The sequence below is a fragment of the Gopherus flavomarginatus genome, chromosome 7 (genome assembly GCF_025201925.1).
Source record: "Gopherus flavomarginatus isolate rGopFla2 chromosome 7, rGopFla2.mat.asm, whole genome shotgun sequence".
Classification (NCBI taxonomy): Eukaryota; Metazoa; Chordata; order Testudines; family Testudinidae; genus Gopherus; species Gopherus flavomarginatus.
In genome coordinates, this window is record NC_066623.1 from 57,957,692 (window position 1) to 57,981,059 (window position 23,368).

General features: G+C 43.4%; 2 protein-coding genes across 5 annotated transcripts in view; both read left to right on the forward strand.

The window, feature by feature from the left end:
• Positions 1-23,368, forward strand: part of LOC127055870 (myb/SANT-like DNA-binding domain-containing protein 2) — a 371,855-nt gene that overhangs the window by 180,371 nt on the left and 168,116 nt on the right. The gene's annotated exons all lie outside the window — the stretch shown is intronic.
• The window catches only part of RASAL2 (RAS protein activator like 2), a 283,345-nt gene that overhangs the window by 131,066 nt on the left and 128,911 nt on the right, over positions 1-23,368 (forward strand). For all 4 annotated transcript variants that reach the window (XM_050962981.1, XM_050962978.1, XM_050962979.1 and 1 more), the window contains one exon: positions 16,493-16,619. In XM_050962981.1, coding sequence (XP_050818938.1) covers positions 16,493-16,619 — 127 coding nt within the window. The remainder of the gene's footprint in view (positions 1-16,492; positions 16,620-23,368) is intronic.

The following is a 23,368-nucleotide window of genomic DNA, read 5'->3' on the forward strand; positions in this document are numbered from 1 at the left end:
AGCAAAACTTGTCACGTTAATTTCTTCTTTAAAGGCACAGAACAAAAATTTCCAAAGCACCTAAGTGCAGTTTTCAAAAGAGACTTGGGAGTAGAGATCAGAACTTTCCAACAAAACATTTTTTTGTCGTAAAATGCTTTGTCAAAACAAACTTCAAGAATGAATGGCTAATCTCCTGCTTTGAAACAAAGTTTCAAAATTGTTGAAATGTCCCATTTTGATACTTTGTAATTTAAAAGCAAAAGTTTTTTGTCTTGAAATCACTTTATGGTTTGACCTTTTAGGTAATTTATACTTTAAAAGGTAAACAATTTGGACAAGTAAAACAAAATTTTTTAATTCTTGTCTTGATTTGGGAAATTTTGGAATATCTTAAATTCTCACAGGACAGGAAAACCAGTTCCTGCCAAGCTCTGCTTAGGGACCTTGAGTGCCTTTGACTTTCATTGAGACTTAGGCTCCTGAGTTCCTAAGTCACTTTTGCAAATGTGCTTTGGGTGCCTATGTCTCTTGCATACTTCTGAAAATTTTACCTGCGGTGCCTTTATTGTTATGTCTGGCTGAAAGCCCCAGATATAGGCTTTGGTTTTAGGATTTGCACCACGGAATATAGTTTGATCATGTAGTTCAGTTACAAGGATATCTCTGAGCTCTCAACCTGCCCTTGTTGAATCCTGGAACTTGCAAGTCAAACTTCTTAACTGGCAAGAAAAGTTTTTGGAATGTCCATGGATATCTATTTATATCCCAGGGGGCAGTCTGCTGCAGGATCTAACATTAAAACAGCAGCTTCAGGAAGGCCAGTTCAGGGTTAAACTATACTCAAGATAGTGGGGTCTTGTAGCTTGCCAGGAAAAAGTTACTTGAAGAAATAACTCAAACCTAAATCCCATAATGGGCACTGAAGTTGCAGCATTTCAGGATTCTCTTCAATCCTGTGCTGAAATGCTCAGTAAATGGAATAGATTTGGTCGGAGTGTTGGGGGAAGCAGGAGGAATACTGTTTAGACAAGGTTTAATGTGCTACATAGGTCATGGGGCTTTGGTTCTGCCTTTGCAGGTGTTTCCATGCCACCTACTCTTGGAGTACATTTGACCCAGTCTAAAGCAGCTGACACAGCATATCTAAGACGTCTCTAACATTGAGATATGCAAGGCTTTCTGCCTGGAGCTCATTTCACACATACATGCAGCATTACTTCTGTGATTTGACAGCTAGATCTGGTGCCTGAGGGCAGTTGTGCAGTATTAAACTAGTTCTCCTTAGACTTGCCGCCTCTTCGGGTGATTAATGCTAGTTAACTTCTCAAGAGTGGGAAGCAGTACTGGCAATACTTCAGGGAGAAAGAAAGGTTACTAAGGGCATGGCTACACTTGCGAATGTAGAGTGCTTTGAGTTAAACCAGTCTTCGTAGAGCACAGTAGGAAAAGCGCTGCAATCTGTTCACGCTGACAGCTGCAAGCGCACTGGCATGTCCACATTTGTGGCACTTGCAGTGGCATTGGGAGCAGTGCATTTTGGGCAGCTATCCCACAGAGCACCTCTTCCCATTCTGGTGCTGTGGCTTGTGTGAAGGGAGCAGGGATGCGGAGCATTCTGGGTCCTGTCCCAACGCCCCATGATGCATCGGTTCGAATCCCAGCAATCCCTCTGCTTCCGTCCATAATTGGCTCCATCTTTCAACGTTTTTTGTACTGCACACTCTGTCTTCCCTTTCGGTCTGCGGGAATGGAGCCCGAACTGCCGAGGAATATGCTGATGAGTCTCGCCAGCACATCACATTTGACAATCGAGTTATTCCTTAAGATCCAAAGTGACAGTGAGGACTCTGATGAGGATATTGACTTGAGTAACGCATATGATACAAGATTGCTTTTGGCATTCATGGATATGCTCACCACCATGGAACGGTGCTTTTGGACTCGGGAAACAAGCACTGAGTGGTGGGATCACATCGTCCTGCAAGTCTGGGATGATGAGCAGTGGCTGCAGAACTTTTGCATGAGAAAAACTACTTTCATGGGATGGTGTGAGGAGCTTGCTCCCACCCTGCAGCACAAGGACATGAGATTGAGAGCTACCTTGATGGTAGAGAAGCAGGTGGCTATTGCAGTCTGGAAGCTGGCAACTCTAGACAGCTACCGATCAGTCACTAACCAGTTTGGAGTGGGGAAGTTGACTGTTGGAATCGTGTTGATGCAAGTTTGCAGGGCCATTAATCGCATCCTGCTCAGAAGAACCATGACTCTGGGTAACGTGCATGACGAGGTTGGCTTTGAACAAATGGGTTTCCCTAACTGTGGAGGGGCGATAGATGGGATGCATATTCCAATTCTGGCACCAGCCCACCTAACCTCCGAGTGTGTTAATCGGAAGGGCTATTTCTTTGTGGTTCTTCAGGCACTTGTGGATCACCGTGGGCATTTCATTGACATTAACGCAGGCTGGCCCGGAAAGGTGCATGATGTATGCATCTTTCAGAACACTGGCCTGTTCAGGAAGCAGCAAGCCAGGACTTTTTTCACAGACCAGCAGATCACCATAGGGGAAGTCGAAATGCCCATTGTGATCCTTGGAGACCCTGCTTACCCTTTACTGCCATGGCTCATGAAACCGTACACAGAGAGCCTTGACAGGAGCAAGGAGCTGTTCAACAACAGGCTGAGCCTGTGAAGAATGACTGTGGAGTGTGCTTTTGGCTGTTTAAAGGGCCGCTGGTGCTCTCTGTATGGGAAGCTGGACCTGGCCGATAACAGCATCCTTGCAGTTATATCTGCATGCTGTATCCTCCATAACATTTGTGAAGGGAAGGGTGAAAGATTAACTCAGTCATGGAACTCTGAGGTTCAAACCTGGAGGCTGAATTTGAACAGCCAGAGAGCAGGGTTATTAGAGAAAAGGACCAAGGGGTAAGAGTGTATGAGAAGCTGGATATGAATCAACAGTGTGCCCTTGTTGCCAAGAAGGCTAACGGCATTTTGGGCTGTATGAGTAGAGGCATTGCCAGCAGATTGAGGGATGTGATCATTCCCCTCTACTCGACATTGGTGAGGCCTCATCTGGAGTACTGTGTCCAGTTTTGGGCCCCACACTACAAGAAGGATGTGGAAAAATTGGAAAGAATCCAGCAGCAGGCACCAAAAATGATTAGGGGGCTGGAATACATAACTTATGAGGAGAAGCTGAGGGAACTGGGATTGTTTAGTCTGCATAAGAGGAGATTGAGGGGGGATTTGGTAGCTGCTTTCCAAAGAGGATGGATCTAGACTGTTCTCAGTGGTACCTGATGACAGAACAAGGAGTAATGGTCTCAAGTTGCAATGGGGGAGGTTTAGGTTGGATATTAGGAAAAACTTTTTCACTCAGAGAGTGGTGAAGCACTGGAATGGGTTACCTGTGGAGGTGGTGGAATCTCCTTCCTTAGAGGTTTTTAAGGTCAGGCTTGACAAAGCCCTGGCTGAGATGATTTAGTTGGAGATTGGTCCTGCTTTGAGCAGGGGGTTGGACTAGATGACCTCCTGAGGTCTCTTCCAACCTTGATGTTCTATGATTCTAGAGGGGCCCTGTCATAGCCTTCTTTCTCAGATCTGAACCTTAGAGCTCAGAAAATGAGATACTAGCATGAATTTGCCTAAGCTTAATTACCAGCTTAGATCTAATAGGCTGCCACCACCCAAAAATATAGTGTTTTGGGGCACTCTGACCTCCCCAACCTTCCCTTGGGACCCCAAGAACCCAGACCGTTTGGGTTCTTAAAACAAGGAGAAATAAACCATTCCCCCACCTTCCCCCTCTCAGAACTTCCCTCCCTGGGCTATCCTGAGATACTGATCTAACCTCTTAAATCACCATACAGAGAAGCATCTCCCTTCCCTTCCACAAAGAGGCAAACAGATTAAAGGAAAACAGAGAGAGATTTTATCACTCCCTCCTCCCATCTCCCCCACCCGTCCTGGTGAGTTATCCCAATCCCCTGGGATAAAACAAGGGAAACAGAGAAAAAACAATTAATCAGGTTCTCTAAAAGGAAATCTTTTAATAACAGAAAGGAATAAGTAAAGAATTATCTCTGTAACTTCAAGATGTCAATATACAGGGTCCTATAGCTTACAGATGCCAGAAAGACTTTCCCCCCAGTACCAATACAAATCAGAATATTCCCAGCAACTACACATATAAAAGTTAACCAGCCAGATCCACAATTGCAAATAGAGTAAAACAATTAAAAAAAACCTAAATCGCCTGTTTTTTACTCACTACTTGAAAAGAGACTTAGAGAGCCTGTAGTAATGTCTGGTCTCTCTCAAACCCTCCGAGAGAAGAACAAAGAACTCTCACCCAAACTTCCCTCCACCCGAATTTAAAAGTATCTTGTCTTCTGATTGGTCTTCTGGTCAGGTGTCCAGTTTCCTGCTTGTAACGCTTTACAGGTATAAGAGACATTAACCCTTAACACTCTTGTTTATGACAGGCTCAGCGTGGGGCTGCAAGGATTAGGGATGCCTTGAGGGAGAAATTTGAGGCTGAAAGCCACCAATAATGTCTGGTGCCCTGCACAGGAGTGAAGTGCAGTGGTTCCAATGTGAGTAGTAATATGTGTTTGCTACACTGACTTGCAGTGCCTGTTGCTTTCCTGGGATAAGGTATCTTTTACTTTATGCAATAATAAAGAATGTTTTCAAAGCAAAAAAATCCATTTATTGAAAAGAAACACAGCTGCTTGGGAAACAGAAAGGGCAAGGGGGTGGGATAGGGAACGGTACAATCACAGATTTGCGTATGTCCTGTTGTCATATTCAGCCTTCCTGTTTGAAGTGCTGTGCAATGAGTGCTGCACTTCAGGATGGCTATACTGCATGGTGATGAGGATTGAGCGCAGTGGGTAAGGGTCGTAGTTTTCAGGGCTGGGTGGTGAAGCTACAGGTGTTGGAGGCAGCTGATGGCGATAAGAACCCAGATGTTGGGGAAAGTGGGTTGGAGGTGAAATGGGGGCACAAGGGAAAAAGTTTTAGGACAAGGGCTGTGGAGGGGGGAGAGGGGTGCCACGGGCGTGGTAGTACTCCACCTGCATGGCCACAAGTGCCTGGATCAAGTCCACTTGGCGCTCCATGATGCTTATCAGCTGCTCTGTGCTTTGGTGCTGGCGATCCACATTCTGCTGGCAGACTCTCCTTTCACTCTCCCACCACTCCTGCACTTTTTGATTTTCATTAAGGGAGTGCTGCATGACTTCATGCAACATGTTCTCTTTGCTTCTACATGGCCTCTTCCTGATTCTTTGCTAGACTCTCAGCCGGTGATAACAAGACTGGCTGAGATCTCAAGGTTGCATCTGTAGAGGTAAAATGCAACACTTAACAGAGGCAGCATTGTTCACACCAGACAGAACAGTGATTCCCCCATACTTAAGGAGGGCAAGCACAGTCTACAGTACACAATAGCATAATTTGCCCATCCCAAAGCCAGTGCACATAACCCATGGGAGCCCCAAAATGGTGAGTAAGCACAGGGTCAAGGGGGACTGATTCTTTGATGGCTGTACTGTCCTCTGGGTTTCTGTGCCTTGCAGAGAGCCAGCAGCTGCAGGGGGCCCCTATACTGAACACTGTCCCCACATTTTCCACAGGAGTTCGTCCTGGAAGATATCTCACTGCTGAGGGTGACCTGGGAAGCAAAGTAGTCTTCTACTACAATGCGGCTTCCACCCTAGCCCATATGCAACTTGCTTGTGTGCAGCAATGGTCCCCCCGCCCCTCACAGCACAGTGGCGCGGACATGTTAGCCTGACTGGGACAAGGACCACAGTGGCTCTCACACGAAACCTGCGCAAGCGCATTGACCAAGGTCTGGATGAGACCTTTGAAGAGATCACTGGGGCCAATTACCATGATGTGAGAGAGCACATCAATGCCCTATTCTGCATCTAGGCATACAGGCAGCCCTAGCCCTCCTAACCTCAAGAGCCCGCACTGAATAACTTCCTTCCCAAAATAAAAGCCGCTTACCGGGAGCCTCCTCTGGTCTTTGTCCTTCCCTAAGCACTGGCTGCCGCGACTGGCTACCTTCCTCCTAGCTTGAGAACAGCTCCTACCTGCATGCATCTAAGGATGCCGGGGTGTCTTCCTCCTCCTCAGCACCCTCAGTCCCACTTTGCCGCTCTTCCTCCTCCTCTTGCCTTGTTGGTCTGGGCTTTGAAATGTCCACGCTGGTACTCGGAGTGGAGGTCGGGTCGCCCCCAAGTATCACGTCCAGCTCTTTGTAAAAAAGGCAGGCCGCGGGGGCAGCACCGGAGCTGCTGTTTGCCTCGCGGGCTTTGCAGTAGGCATTCCGCAGCTCATTCACTTTAACCTTGCACTGCAGAGCAGCCCGGTCATGGCCCCTTTCCATCATGTCCTTTGATATCTGCCCAATGGTATCGTAATTCCTACGGCTGGAGCACAGCTGGGACTGGACAGCTTCCTCCCCGCCCCCCAGGGCTGGTGTAACCACTAGGCGAACTAGGCGGCCGCCTAGGGCACCAAGATTTGGGGGCGCCAAAAAGCGGTGTCCAGCATCACAGGAGTCAGCTGAGGGGGGCAGGGCAGGGAGCGAGGCCTCCATAACCAATCAGGGGACACCGCACAGGACAGTCAGTGGGAGCCTGCAGCGGAGCAAGGAGGAGACAGCCAGCTGGGCATGGCGACCAGTGCGGCCAAGGTACGGAGCCGTTGGGGGAGGCAGGACGCAGTCCTGAGCTCAGGAGAGCTTTGCCCTCCAACACGCTGTGCTGGGGCTGTGCGCGGTCACCTCTTGAGGCGAGGGAAAATGAAACTAAACCTCGCAGCATGATGGAGAGGAAAGGGCAGGTGCAGGTGCTGCTTCCAAACACTGACTCCCCCAGTGGCACTGTGCCAATGCGGGGAGCCGGCCCTGATCCCCAGGGAGATCCTCACCTGCTCCCTGGGAGAGCTCGGCTCTGCCTTCCTTGCCCCTGGGTCCCCCCCGGAGGGTGAAGTACTCAGAGCCTGGGAACATTTAGAGACTCTGTGAGCTGGGGGCATTCTCAGCCTCCTCCTTGCTCATAGGTTCCCCTGGGCCAGATGGGACCGTTGTGATCATCTCCTCTGACTCCCTTGTATTAATTCTAATGAACAATGCCACATTATGCAGTATTCATTTTTGAAAGTTTATAATAAGTGATGCTCTGGGGGGACCGGGAGGGAGGGCACAAGGTGGAAGTTTCGCCTAGGGCACAAAATATCCTTGCACTGGCCCTGCTCCCCCCAAGCTCTGATGAGGTCCAGCACCTTTTCATTGCTCCATACTGGGGATTGCCTGGCATGTGGAGGCATGGTCACCTGGAAAGATTCGCTGAGAGCAATGCACGCCTTGCTGAGCAAACAGGAAGGGGATTTTCAAAATTCCCAGAGAATTTAAAGGGCAGGTCTGACAGTTGGTCACCTAAGGACAGGGCAGTAGAGTTCAAACTGATGACCAGAGTGGCTAGAACAGGCATTGTGGGACACTTCTGGAGGCCGATCAGAGCGCATTAACAGACCAGGGCGTCCACACTGGCGCCACGGCACTTCAGCGGGGGCGCATCAAATGTTATTCCACTCTCTGAGGTGGAGTACCAGTAACGCTCTAGCTGCAGAGTCAGAGCGCTCTACGTGCCTTGCCAGTGTGGACGAGTTATGAGTTAGAGCGCACTGGGCTGCTTTAATGCGCTCTAACTCGCAAGTGTAGCCACGCCCTTAGTAAATAATGCTAGTTTAAAATTACAGTATGGATCCCTGATTCCCCTGCCACTTACCTTCCTCTCTTCTTCAGAGTCTTTCACATTCTGTTTGAGTTTGTTTAGACTGAAAACACAGTTTCAAACAAGAATAATTTTACTGAACCCAGCACTGTTTTAAGACCGACTTAGGCCAAATCGACTCTTAACAATTTTGGCTGATGTAGCAATGTTTGTTGTGGTATGACTTTTTTTTTTTTAGACATTTCAATACCTACAAAAGCCCTAGTGTAGATGCAGTTATACCATCATAAATTGCTTTCGCAGTATAGCTTATTGTGCTCACCAAACTAATATAAATTATACTGGCAAAAGAACTTTTTTGATTATATAAGCTGCATCTACAGGAGCAGAATTTGCTGATACAGTTATACCAATAAACCTCTTATAGTGTAGGGCAGTGGTTCTCAAACTGTGGGTCCAGACCCCAAAGTGGGTCACGATCCCATTTAAATGGGGTCCCCAGGGCTGGCTTAGACTTGCTGAAGCCTGCGTCCAAAGCTGAATCCCAAGCCGCACTGCCCAAGGCCAGAGCCAAAGTCTGAGGGCTTCAACCCTGGGCAACGGAGCTTGGGTTACAGGCCCCCTGCCTGAGGCTGAAGCCCTTGCCCCTCCCTCACCCCATCCGGGGTGGCAGGGCTCAGGCTTTGACTTTGGTCCCCCAACCCAGGGCAGCAGGGCTCAGGCAAACTCAGGCTCCCGTCCCCCCCTCCTGGAGTCATGTAGTTATTTTTGCTGTCAGAAGGGCACCATGGTGCAGTGAAGTTTGAGAACCCCTGGTGTATGGCACCCAGTTTAGAAAAACACTAAGTGAAAAGGAGATGGGTTGGAGTCAAGGCCTTTGCTTTTGTAAAACCTTCCACTTGAAGGTTCAGTTTAGCGAAGAAGCATATCTGGGGCCCTGGCAGACGCTGCTTTCCAAATGGTCCTGACCAAGAGTACATCTGCTAGTCTAAGAGAGTTAATTTACGGTTAGTATGCAAGTCTGCTAACTTTCAACTGTTGACCTTCTCACCAGTGCTATCTCATCCTCTTTAGTGGTACCTTATTCACAACTTAAAAATAAATCCTGGAATATCATCTTCATACTCTTTTATTTGTCAGAATTATTTCTTCCTTTGCCCTTTCTTCATCGCTTGTCATATTTCCTTGCTTTTGTCTGTTTAGACTATAATCTCTTCAGGGCGGGGACAGCGTTGTCTGTATTGCTATAAAGGGCTGTGTAAATTTTGAGTTTGTGGTGCTATGTAAACATTACATATCAAGTAGAGAATGAAAGAGGTTGGCATTCTTAAACCCCTATACCTTTGTATCAATGTGTTGCTTTTTAAATGACTTTTGGGGGTGGGGGGAACTAAAATAAGTGTGGTTAATTTTGGTCTGAACTGTGATATTTCATTTAGTTCCTTCTTTATGTACAGTAACTCCTCACTTAACATTGTCCCAGTCAACGTTGTTTCGTTGTTATGTTCCTGATCAATTAGAGAACATGCTTATTTAAAGTTGCACAATGCTCCCTTATAACGTTGTTTGGCAGCCGCCTGCCTTTTCCAGTGCTTGCAGAAAGAACAGCTCGTTGGAGTTAGCTGGTAGGGGCTTGGAACCAGGGTGGACTGGCAGCCCCCCATCAGCTCCCCTAAGTTCCCTGTGCAGCAGCTACCAGCAGCAGGCTACCAATTGCCAGGCAGTTCAGCTGTCCCCCCGGCCCCCCACTCCCATGTGCTGCTCCTGCCTTCTGCCTTGGAGCTGCTCCCAGGATCCTCCTGCTCCCTGTGCAAAGGGGAGGGAGGAGAGGGGTGCTAATGTCAGGGTGTCTCCCTCCCCCTGCTCCTGTACCCCATCTTCACAGAGCAAGGAGGGGACACAACATGGCTCAGGATGGAGGGAGCTTGCTGGCAGCAGCTGCTATCTCAACTTGCTGACTTACTTAAAAAGGCAGTGTACTTAGTGGTGTCAGCATTCTTAAAGGGCCAGTGCAGATCTCTCTCTCTGTCTCACACATGGTATGTCTCTCACACACTCACTCACACAGACACACACGCACAGTGTGTGTATGTCTTTCTGCCATGCTGTGTATCCTCTCTCCATTTGTGCTGCCTTGTAGAGTGTGAGGCTACATTAACAACAATATGTTAACCCTTAAGGGCTCAGCCAAGTGCTAATTAATTATTTAGCAGTAAGGCATTCCCTGGGAAATATCCCATCCTGTTCCACCCTCCTACTCCACCGCCTCAACCAAGCTTCATAATCATCATTGCTGTGTACAGTATTAAACTCTGTGTGTGTGTGTGTGTGTGTGTGTGTGTACACACACACTATATATATATATATATATATATATATATATATAATATATGGCAAAAAAAAAAATCTCTGGAACCTAACCCCCCGCCCATTTACATTAATTCTTATAGGGAAATTGGATTCTCTTAACATGGTTTTGCTTAAAGTAGCATTTTTCAGGAACATAACTACAACGTTAAGCAAGGAGTTACTATATGTTTTTGGTCAAAACCATGAGAGGCTTTACAGTGCTAAAAACTGAACAAAAAAGGGGAGAATAAAATACCGTGTTCTTAAGGGTTAGAAAGTATGGATGAGTTCTGTGGGTTCTTTGAATCCAAGATAGATGCTACTTTCTGGTAATCTGAAGAAGCAGAGTAAGCATGAATAGGGGTTAGTTTTATGAATTCGCCAAGGTGCTAGTTAGATTTTAAAGCTGAAATCTAACAAATTAGATTTGCCAATTATAAGTTTTATAACCAGTATTGAGTGGAGTCTAACTGTGATACCCTTGTTTTGCTAAGTCCAAGGAGTGTTAGTTGACTAATTTTAACACTTGGTTCTTTCGAGGCCTACATTTAGCTTGGACAGTGTTTCTCAGGTCAGGACACTTGGTTATTCTTAACCAAGCAACAGTTTATTAATGCATCCAGAACCACATATGTATACAATTAATCAGTCAATGTGGACGCAACAAATATTCTAGGCATGTACTGAACACAAAATATACATGCAGTCTTGTAAGAAATTAACATAGACCAGTGTTGGGAACCCAACAACTATACCAGGGAACAAAACAAACCACTAAGATTTTTTTTATTATGTTTACTACTAATAATCAATTACCAATTCTCTACCTCTAATACACTTCTTATATTTCCAGTACTTCTCTGTAGAGTAAAGATGCAACTGTTTTGAAGAAACTTTTGAGAGTGTGGTTCCTGATATTTGAATAATTTGGTATGATAAAAACAAGAATATTAAAAGCAATTGCTTATCATTTGTCTCTTAGGCCAGTTTGTTTACAGACGTTTAGCAGACTCGGGAGTCCACATTGTGGCCTCAGCTTTATATTATTTCCAAGTCCATTGGAGAAGGGCAATGCTCTTAGCGTATGTCTATGCTGCCTATATATAAAAAAAACCCGCAGCAGTGAATCTCAGAGCTTCAGGCTTACACTAGGAGGCTACAAGTAGCTGTGCAGACATTCCTGCCTGGGTTCCAGCCCGAGCAGGAATGCCTACATTGATATTTTTAGCCCCAGAGCACAACCCCAACTCAGCTCACCTGGGCTGTAAGACTCGCTGCTGCAGGGTTTTTTTATATATATATTTATTTTGCAGTGTAGGTGTAACTGCAGTTCTTCTTTGAATGATGGTCCCACAGATAGGGACCACACATCTCAAAGAACCTCCAGTTACAGGTAAGTAAATTCCTCTTCCTATTGGGCAATGGTCAGCTGGGCACTCAGCTTTCAGCTCTTAGTTTCTCTGCTTCTTCCATTCATATCCAGTAGATGGCATTAGTCTACAAGAAATTTCTTCAATCCTTTACTTTTCGGAGGCTTTTTATATTAACTTCCAAAATTGTATTTCAGAATTTAGCATAGACTATTAATTCAAATATCCCAATTTTAAAGTAAATTCTTCTATTTTTCTAAAGTTTTATATCCACGTTAGGTGCTTATATCTTTCAGTATTATTTTATCTTCCGGTGTGTTAAAATTCCTATCACTTCTGTAGTGGAACAGTATTTTAGAGAGAACAAACAAACATCCCCTATAGTTCATAGATTGTACATTCTCTGATTATATTTACTATATCTCATTTCACATCTTTTAGGGCATATCATAGGCTGAGGTGTTACACTGGAGGAATAAGACAGATTGCTCACTTAGAGACACATTAGGCAGATTCATTAGGCAGACAAATGTACAGTTTCTAATTTCAGGTGAAAGATATATTTGGCTGCTTTGGGGTATCAGGTAGTTGGACCTCTGGAACATTCAGCTTTTTGGGTCATCCAGCAGGCTATTTCTAACTGGTCTAACCTTACATTTTCTACTCCTCTCTGGCCCTTGGGTTAACATATTGGAGACATTAGAGCACTTGGCACAGGGGAAAAAAGGGACAGTTATTCTTGTCTGTGTCCTGGCTAGGGATTCTCTGTAACTAGACCAAGAAAGATGGAAATTTCATCCACATGTAAATTATGGGACCCTCTCTGGTTAGAGGGACTAACAATAGTGATAAGACTCTTCTCAAGCATCTGAGCTTGCCTTTTCTGGAAATAGTGTACTTCAACTTCAGTTTAATTGATGCTTTCAGATGAGATTTCTCACATGTTGAGATGGGCATGTCAATTCTCATCCTGCCCGAGAGGAAGCTAAAGATTTTGAATATACACAGTGTGATCAATGTCAATCTTACTTGCTGCAGAGAGTTTAAAGGGCAGAGAGTAGATTGAAGATCTGTGAACAGCTACAAGGCATATTTGATATCTGTATTAATTACAGTACCCAAGTTAGGATTTCATGTGTGTGGAAAGCAATCAGAGTTGTGAACCTTGCCACTAGTTAAAGAGCCCTAATCAAGTTTTAGGCAACCGTTGGGTCTCAAATATATGGGAAAAAATGGTCTTATTTGATGGATTTCACTGGTACTTGTTGAATAATATATTCAACATGATGCAGAGCTGGTAAAATGCTGTAAGAAACTATTGAATAAGTGTTGAATAAACTGTATGAAAAATCACAAGATTCACTGGACAAGATACTCATTAAATATTATTATACCTATCTGGTATTGGCACCAAACATGGACCAATGAGCCAGATAAATTTCACTCATGCATTTCTACATAGATACTTTTCTGCCCTTTTTGTTTTTCTAAGTAATAGCTCCTTCCACTGGCCATAATCCCCTCTAGGACACAGTGAATTGATGATACAGCTGAAAACTAAGCTTAGGCATAGCTGCAGAAACTTGGACCTGCTACTAACAAAGAATATAGATTAGAAACCTTGTTGGAAGGTCGGCCTCTGAGAAGCGGGAAACCTATTATCCCATTGTCTGCCTTTGCCTGGCTAGCAGAATGGATGCAGGCATACCAGCTTCAACTGATAGATCTGAGGTCTAGTAGGGTTAGTCATGTAAAAGTAAAAATAGTTACCAAGTGGCAGAGTCTGGTGCGAGAAGAATAGACAAAGGTGTAGAGAAGCTGTATTTAGAGAGAAGGGACTATATCCACTTTGTGGGCTAATTAGCAATCTAGTCTTAGGGAAGCTCACAAGGAGAGGAACTGCATTCACTACAGAATTAGAACTAGAGTGGTGATGCATGTCTGCTAAAAGGCTAGTTGTCACAAATCAGCATCTTGAGGTTTTGTGGGTGAGGTTAAGTGGAGTAGGGCACAGGATAGTATGAAGATATTACATGTAGCATTCAACAAGAGCAATGTAAAAGAAAATGCAGAGATAAAGACTGATAAAAGAAATGAAAAAGCATTCAGTAGGAAATATGCCTAAATGGTGTCTGCAAATGAAAACTAATCTAATATTTGATCTTGTTCAAATGAGTGTAACACAAACCAAAAATATTAGTGTCCACTTAGTTTACTAATACTCTATCAAATAGACCTCATTCATTAAATCGTCTGAGTAAAAAATCCACCCTCAAAGTATAAAGTTTCAAATAGAATATCCATGAGGGAATTGAGACATTTATTTTGAAAAAATGAACAATGCTTGAAGGAGGCAACAGACAAGCATAGTATCAAATTACATTTAAAAAAAGACCTTAAGAGAAATGTTAATATTGCACGATTAAGTACTCAAAAGTCAGAAAATGCCGGAGCTAAGATTGCATGAGCCCTTACAGCACAGTCTATAACTAGATGATCACATACATTTCTCAAATACAATATATTATTCATATTGTATATGCCTTTGATACAAATGCCTAATATATTTTGCTCTTACTGTTCCTTTGTGTTATGCCAGACAGAAACAATAGAAGACATTTATGTATAAGGTGCACAGCGAGGCTGAGTTTTTCACTCCGCAAATTATAGGATGCAATTTTTTCCTACAACCATATAAAGAACATGATCCTGTGTGTAATGAGATATTATGTGATCATGCAATTAAAGACTGTATCTCAGTGCAATATGCGCAAGAAGACAGAATAAGTTACATTTCTTGACTTTTGAGTGCATATCTGTGCAGAATTAATGTCTCAGTTAATTTTTAATAGAAAATTTATAGAATAAGTAATTTGGAAAGGGGAAAAAACTGCATAGTTCCAGATTGGTGGTATGCTGCCAGTGCAGTTTCCTGTGAGGCCAGGTCTCCTTTAGAGTAATTGTTTAAAAAATATTGTTTAAAATAATTGCTGTGCATGTCTGAAGTTTGCATTTTTTCAGTGTTTTCTAATTCTGTCACATCTCAGCCAGTTTTCACTAGAGCACTTAGTAACCACTGACAAAGGGCTATTGCCCTTCTAAAACATCAGTTTTCTACCTACAGTCATTTCATATGCAGAGCTATTCAAAAAAGGTTGCAAGAATTTGTTTGTTGAGGAACAATTTTGTTCACTCTCTTTATAGTCTATTACAGCTCAAAAGTTTTTTTCAAACTTATGGAGAAACTAGATACAGAAAATTTCAGCCCAGTCAGTGAAACTTAAGGAAATATCTAAATAACTGAAAATAGTGAGTTATAATGGAAATATGTAAGCAGCTGAAAATGCAGACATTGGTAACAGTCTACCTATCGTAGGAGGATAGTACAACAAGAGGAACCAATTGTCATGGTTCAGGAATAGCTGCATTTTCAGCCTCTCAGTATCTCTGGGTATGGCTACACTTGCACTTCAAAGCGCTGCCGTGGCAGCGCCAGCGCTGGGAGAGAGCTCTCCCAGTGCTGCAAGTACTCCACATCCTCTACGGGTGTAGCTTGCAGCTCCCAGCGCTGCGGCACTGTTTACACTGAGGCTTTACAACGCTGTATCTTGCAGTGCTCAGGGGGGTGTTTTTTTCACACCCCTGAGCGCGAAAGTTGCAGCGCTGTAAAGCACCAGTGTAGCCATGGCCTGAGTGCAACCCTGCAGGTGATAGACCTCTTGCCTTCATCTCTCTAGAAAAATTGTGGGATTCCTCCCTGACTCTCAGACTGGGTTGTAGGGTGTAGCACCCTGTGAACTGACTGACTTCCTCAGCAGACCCAACTGGGTTAGAGCCCTGCCAGTTTTCTCTTCAGGAGCTGTGACCTTTTCAAAACAAAGTATTCAGTCTCAATAGCCAGAACAACGCATAACAAAAGCAAAGGGTTAGTAATGCAACACTCTGTGCACACATCTCTTATTGGCCTGACCTAAAGCTTAGGTAGATCTGGCTTATCCAGACACCTCCATGTCTGGGAACTGAGGTTCAGTCTGCTTCCCCACTATCCTTGAGTCTCTATCCCTGTCTTCAGGGGCAGACCTTTCATCAGTCCCAAATCTTTGTCTTCCTGCCTCTATTGAACTTGGCCAAACAAATTTATGCGGTTAGGGGGAGAGAGAGTTCCAAGCAGTTGATTCTATGTTGTCAGTTAATTATTGGTAAATGGTGGCTATCAGACGTTTCTCCGCACTCTTATCTGTGTGCATGCTAACCGATGTGTAACCTTAATAACCTTAACCGATGTGTAACGATTAATAAATCTGAATAAGCCTGCACTAACCCTTAGTAATCCTATAGCAAATGCTATAACAATCAAACACAGACACATATATATAATATTCATAAAATATTTCAGGCATCTTCCATCTCCTTCTTGTCAGTAACAAGCTTCATTCAAAAGTTCCTCTGTCCTTTTGTATGCCATACTGATCAGAGCAGTGGTCCATGTATCCAAGTATCTTGATTCCAGCCCTCTGTTATAGTTGATTATAACAACTATGTGTCTTTGTTGGCAGTAGTTACTTCATGCTTTTGTAGAGCCTTGAGGCCTTGGATTTAAGAAGCCTTGTAATCTGATTAGTAAATTCTGCCTGATTTTAACAGTATGGAAATGAGTAGCACTTCAGACCAATGCCTCTTGGTCCTCAGTCATGGGGAAAGTAGTTTCCAGGTACAAGATTTATCTTGTAATTGTATATGTTGTTTGTTTTTGTTGCTTGGTGTTTTTTTGGCACAGACACGTGTACCTCTGTGTGGTATACACAAGTCTCTTTGCATAGTTGCATTTCCTGGTAGCTCACTTCTTTTATAATAACCTCACTTCCCCTTTTCTGGATTGTAACCTCTCCAGAATTTTGTGGTAAAGTTGGATGTGCTGCATCCTGTCTGAATATTATTACCAGATCAGTGAAAAATTAAACAAATCTCATTGAGACTGAGTATTAAAAGAAATATATAATGACAAATTAAAGATGTTGGTATCTTTTTCTGTAGATGCCTGTGGAGGGGGTACAGGAGCAGCAGGCAGAATCTACCAAAGGGCGGTGCCTGCGACGTACAGTAAGTGTCCCATCTGAGAGTCAGTTTCCTGAATATCCACCGGAGGGAGCCACTAAGCTTGGTAAGTTACAAAAATTAGAAAAGCAATGTACTAATTTTAATTTATAGATGTATTATTTCTCTGTGTTAAAGAAATTGTTTCTTATCTAGCATTGTTGTCGTCAGTTTGCTCAAATTAATAGCATTTCAGCTAAATGTTAGCAGAGCTCGTAGGAGAGTGACCATTGTTTATAATTGCCTGACGACAAAGTGACTTCAGTGTGTTAGGATTTATCTGACCATTAGTGAGGTTATTGTTGAGTCCTGGGAGGGAATACTGCATGGCACGGAGTCTTATAACTGCATTTGTGAGGATACTAAGGAGCTCTGGGATTTATAACTGAATCTGTGAGCCCAGGTCAATAGTGCTGCATGCTTTACAGACCATTTTAAGTGGCTTCTCCTGGCTGTTTGGTTGAGCTGTTACTTGGTTATGATTTACCTTATTTAAGCATTTTAGAAGTTTCTTGGCTTCGTATTTTAGTGGTTACTGGGCTACACCTAATCTCCACACCTGATTACATACTATCAGAAATACTGTCCATTTGAAAGTGTGGCTTCCCAAGTAAACCAACAAGTTGTGAGCAAGGGGCTGTGCCAGTGTTGGTTATAATCATACTTTTTGAAAAATGAATGAAAGGAGACAGAACTGGAGGGCATTAAGGAAAACTGAAAAATAGAAGAGCAGTTGTGATAATAGGGTTTCTACAAGGCCACATTTTAGCTCAGTTCCCCATGTTCTCTCTCTCCTCTTCAGTCAGCCAGGGGAGGTCTCTGAGCAGTGACGGATAGTGGAAGGAAGCAGCAGTAGTACCAAGTGAATTCTTGTTTCCATCTGCAACTAGTGAAAAAGCATGGCTTGGCAATAGGCTGTCACTTGCTGCTAGGGCTAGGAACAGTTCTGCTTTTGCCCAGCTGTAAAGTTGCAATCCTAGAAGAGACTGAACTGCAAGAAGAGGCTGCAGGTACATCTCTAAGTGGCAAACTAAGTAGGATAGTGACTTCATGTAAATATGAAGAGTACATGAGAGGGGTTTTAATCTTACAGGTGTAAAAAAAATTAGTCCATAATTACATGGATAATAAAATGCTCTAAAACATATTTTTTTCCTAAGTCTAGATACAGTATCGCAATCTATTGTAGATTGCTAAATAGCAGTTTCAGTAGCTGTTAAGGCTGTATTTGTGAAGCACTCTACCTCACATTTTCCTCCTGAAAACAAATTTCCTGGAGGGAGGGAGTTTCAGCTTTTTCTCGGTCTTGCATTAGAGGTTTGGGAAGAGAAATGCAATTTAGAAACTTAAAAGGGAAAATACTAGTGTTTAGGAACAGGAATAATATAAATGTGGTTTCTAGACACTTATTTCCAGATAATGGAAATTACATACAATTTGTTGCAAACCAGAAGAACTTAGAAGTGTTCAGGAATGAAACTCCTAGTCTTTTCTCTTCTTCTTCTTCTTAATAATAATAATAATAATAATAATACATAAGTTTAAAGAAAGTTATACCTGACCATTAAGCACCTGGAAGTCTGGGAATGCCAAAGTTAAGATTGCTAATGTAAATTTAACTCTGCTTCTTTGTGTGCATGTGTTTACAATACAAGTTGTAATTCTGTGATCACATACTCAAATAATAGAATATATTTTTCCCTACAACCTTAGATGCATATGTAGCATCTTATGCCAGACAAGAATCCATTAAAAGTACATAGGAAAAGTACCCAATAACGCATAGTCAAACAATTTTTTACATATTTTGTATACAACTACATGAAAATTTTGCTGTACCATATAGATCACCTAATTTAGTAGTTAAAGAGGTTTGAGCACACAGAGTGGTGAGGGAAGGTGGAAAGACAGAGAACAAGATCATGAATGAAGGGGAGAGATGATGGATGAGTAGGAAGGTTTTAATGCAGGAGTTGGCAAACTTTCAGAAGTGGTGTGCCGAGTCTTCATTTATTCACTCTAATTTAAGGTTTTGCGTGCCAATCATACATTTTAATGTTTTTAGAAGGTCTCTTTCATTGTCTATAATATATAACTAAACTATTGTTGTATATAAAGTAAATAAGGTTTTTAAAATGTTTCAGAAGCTTCATTTAAAATTAAATTAAAATGCAGAGCCCCCTGGACCGGTGGCCAGGACCCAGGCACTATGTGTGCCACTGAAAATCAGCTTGCATGCTACCTTCAGCACGTGCCATAGGTTGCCTACCCCTGTTTTAATGTCTGATCACTCTGCAGTAGATCAGGTTCCTTTTGTTTACTTTTCACATGCTGAGTAGAGACATGGTTTATCAGTCATCACAAAATATCTGCTGATTGAAGAAGCTGGGGTGGTGTAGAGAGAACAGTGAGAAGTATATTTTTATGAACAAGAAAGGGAGCTAGAGGGCAGACCAATGAAGTAAAGCACTGGGAATGATTGTAAAGAAAAGGAAACAGATGGAAGTGGGCAGAGTGTACCACCAGCAGTACAGAGAACAACTGGACCGAAATAGTCTTTGAATGGACATGAAAAGCTGTAAAGCACAATGGGGCAGATAAACTATCCAGCAATGAAATTGCTGTGTGGAACAGATAAGAGTATCTAGCTTGACCTAGGGAAGTATGTGCTTGACATGGGAACAGCAGACGTTATAGCTTATGTGTGTGTCTAAAGTTACTATCCAGAGATGAGCTAGATCTATTTTACAGCTGAATCTGTTATGAAGGTTAATAGATGGCAATGGTATTTGCTTTTTTTCCTATAAGAAGGTTACTGTACATGCTTGACTATAAGAAATGAGAGAATCATTATGTAATCAGTTAACTGCAGTGCTATAGTTATGCCTTTATAGAACACATTCAGATACTGTACTGAACCAACCTTTCATTGACTTTAGCAATTGACAAACATTATGCTATATTTCTATATGATGAGACCATGCATATGCTTTGGGCTCAGTTCATGACTAGTAATAATACTGATTCTTAGAGCTCATACCACTGTCTGTGATCAGAACACTGTCGAAACATCCTAACACCAATCCTATGAAGTATGTAACTATATATTGTCCATGTTTTAGATAAGAAACTGAAGCCCAGGGCAGATCTGTTGCAGGTACAAAGATAACACACAAGAAGGTGGTCATCTTGTTTATTTTGAAGAGAACAAAAACAATAATGAATGGATTGGTCATAATTAAGGCTATGTTTTAGTCAGAGGTATTTTTAGCAAATGTCATGGACAGGTCACAGGTAGTAAACAAAAATTCAAGGCCTGTGACCTTTCCATAACTTGTACTGTTTACCCTCCTAAATCTTAAGGGGAGGGGAGAGGAGGCAGCCCAGGAGTGCCGTGGGTGCTAGAGTGCAGGGCACGGCCTGGGACCCCTGCTGATGCTGGGGGAAGGGGTTGGTGGGGCTGGCAGGCTCCCTACCCTAACTCGGCTCTGCATGTCTCCCTGGAAGCAGCAATATGTGTCCCTCGCTTGGCTCCCAGGTGGTCCATGCGCTGCCTCTGCCCCGAGTGCTGGTTCCGCTGCTGCCATTGGCCACGGTTCCTGGCCTGAGAGAGGGAGGGACATATTTCCACTTTCGCGGAGTCCCCCAAGGTAAGTGCCGCCCTGAGCCCCCTCCCACACCCAAACTCCTGCTGCTGCTGGGGAGGGGGGCATGGTGGCCAGAGACTGCTCCAGCAGCGGCTGGTGCAGCTAGCCCAGGGGCTGTCTGAGGTGCTCGGGCAGCCCCCAGGCCAGCCGCTGCAGAAGTCATAGAGGTCCTGGAAAGTCACGGAATCCATGCTAATGTGCTAATCTTCATATGGTGAGCAATATGAGCCTCCAGTGCTGGCACCCACACAGGAAGTTTAAGGATGAGTTTCATGAAGGAGACTGAATTAGTGTATCTTCTTAATTTTCTCTCTTACTGTTACCTTCCTTATAATTACTTTAGGTCCTGTCATTCAGTAGCTTATAACTCTTCTTTAGAAAGGTTACGTTCTTAGCAATGTCTCATGGTTTATAATTACATATTGATATTTATAAATCAACCATACAGGAGGAGCCCAAATTAATTTCACTGATTCATAACAGGTGCCAGATCAGTAGCACAGAATCACTGATCTGTTTCTAGAAGGGGTACCATGTTTCCCCTGTCCCCCAAACACACACACAATCAAATGCAAAACAAACCACTGCACAAAATAAAATCTACAAAGTTTAGATGATATCATTTGGGGGTAGTTTTTGTGGCATTTTGAAGAAAAACCTTGTTTTGGCAACATCTGTCAAATGTATTCCAAGGTGTGGGAAATGAAAAGGCAGAAATCTCATTTTAATTAGTGCTTCAGTTATCTGGAAAGAATTACCATACCAGAGAGAACCTGTAATTAGTAACAACACAGTCTGTCTGTAAAATCTAATTGGAAACAAGACAAAACAAAGTTGATTCTCAAGATTCCTTTGTGCTTAGAAAAGCTGTAATTGATGCAAATGAGGAAAACCCATTGAGAGATGAAGTCCTGTGGAAGATAGAAACTAAAGACTATTGGATTTGGACCTATTGAAGCAAAGTACCTTATCTTTATCTATGAATTTACTGAAATTTGGTGCTTTTTAAAAGAGGGATTAATAGCACTGGCTAGAGAGGCGTCAAGCGTGAATAGGCTCTGTGTAGATTTCAACACCTTTTTAAACATACACCTCAGCCTTTTCTATCTCACCCTTTCCCAGATGGGAGAAGCTGCCTCATTGTGCCAAACTCTGGGGTTTTATGACTAGAGATTAAAGATAACATTTTCAAAAGTATCTGAATAGCCTTTTCAGAAGTGACATGGACAGTTAGGTACCTATGTCACATTTTCAAATGAGACTTAAACTCCTAAATCACTTAGGTGCATTTGAAAATTTACCCTTAATTCCCCATGTTCATTTCATTTGTGATTTAAATGGGTTTCTGAATGTGAGATTGCAGCATCCCAACCCACCACCACCAAATTTCTGTTTTACATTTTTCAAAAGGACAGGAACAATCTAACCTCTTGCTTTCAACCTTTTGTAAATGAGTCTGGTGCTTCAATGCTCTGAGTGGGGGTGGGGGGGTGGGAATCTAAGAAATAGAAAAGATTCTGGCTGATCACATCTAAAATATGCCTGACTTGATGTGACTTTGATTCTCCACTTGTCCCAATAGCTACTGAACTAGGATGCTTCACATACAAATCTATAAACTGAATTTAGAGGAACAAGAATGAGAGAACACAAGAGTCTGTGGAATTAGAAAAATTTGTAGTGGTAGAAACTGCAGTTTGATTAGTCATCTGGGCATTTGTACAGTATTTTTTCCTCATTAAAACACCCATGGAATGTTGGTATACGTTTGCCATTTTAATTGCGTAGGATCAATATTACTAATAGAGATGAGTCCAAATCAAAATATCAGATCCAAGTTTGCAGGCCAAAGACCCCCATATTTGGTAAGAGTCAAATACTGATAGATATTTTAATCCTCTCATATTTAGGAGTGTCCAAACCTGCAGTTTTGGTTTGGGTCTATCTCAGATTCCTGGCTCTACAAGCAGGAAGCAGGTTCATCTACAAGGTACTTTCTTTAGGTCCAAGTAACGGTGTTTCCTGCTTAGTTTTCATTATTACCTTATATAGTGGAATCCCTCCAATTGATGTTAGTGTGCCTGTTGTTGCTGGGTGTTGACACTGATGTTTCCTCTGTATATCTGTTTAAACTCTTTTTCATAACATTTATCTGGTTTTTGGTTCATGGAACTTCTTCAAAACCAAAGCATGCTTAGGAAATTTTGCATTTTTTGGGCAAAATGATGCTTCAGTCAGCTGTCTGGATGTTTGCAAAACCACTTCTGCTCCACAAATTCACACTCCTGCATTCCAAAATGTTGCAGGAGAGGAGAGAAACGATGGGAATGATGCTAGAAGTGGCTTTCCCACTTCTGTCATTGTCACTGGCTTTAATACTGCTATATGCTAATGGAATTTAGGGCCCCGAATACTTTATGCTGCATCAGACCTACCTTATACAAAAAGGCCTTCTGATTTATGCAGTGGAACTATTCTGAATTATGGCCCTGATTCAGCAAAAGCACCTGAAGCAGGGTGGCCCCGTGGATAGGGCACTGGACTGGGACTTGGGAGTCTTGGGTTCTTTTCCCAGCTGTGACACTGACCTGCTGTGTGACCTTGGGCAAGTCACTTCACTGCTCTGTGCCACAGTTTCTTCTCTTACCCTTTATCTACTGAGGGCTTGTCTACATCAGAAAGTTGCAGCGCTGGTGAGGGAGTTACAGCGCTGCAACTTAGGAGGTGTACACATCTGCAGGGCACCACCAGCGCTGCAACTCCCTGTTTGCAGCGCTGGCCGTACTCCCGTTTTGTCTCGGGTGTAGAGGATCCAGCGCTGGTGATCCAGCGCTGGTAATCAAGTATAGACACTTACCAGCGCTTTTCTTGACCTCCGTGGAATAAGCAGGTATCCCAGCATACCTGAGGAAGCCTCTGGTAATCAAGCTGGTCTCCTTCCCCGGCTTGCTCTCGCGTTCCCCGAACCCCGAGCAAGCAGGTCTCCTTCCCTGAGGTTTGCTGGGTGGTTCCGGGAACGCGAGAGCAAACCGCGGCGAAGCTGGTCTCCTTTCCCGGTTTGCTCTCTCGTTCCCCGAACCCCCGAACAAGCAGGTTTCCTTCCCTGCGGTTTGCAGGGTGGTTCGGGGAACGCGAGAGCAAACCGCGGCGAAGCTGGTCTCCTTTCCCG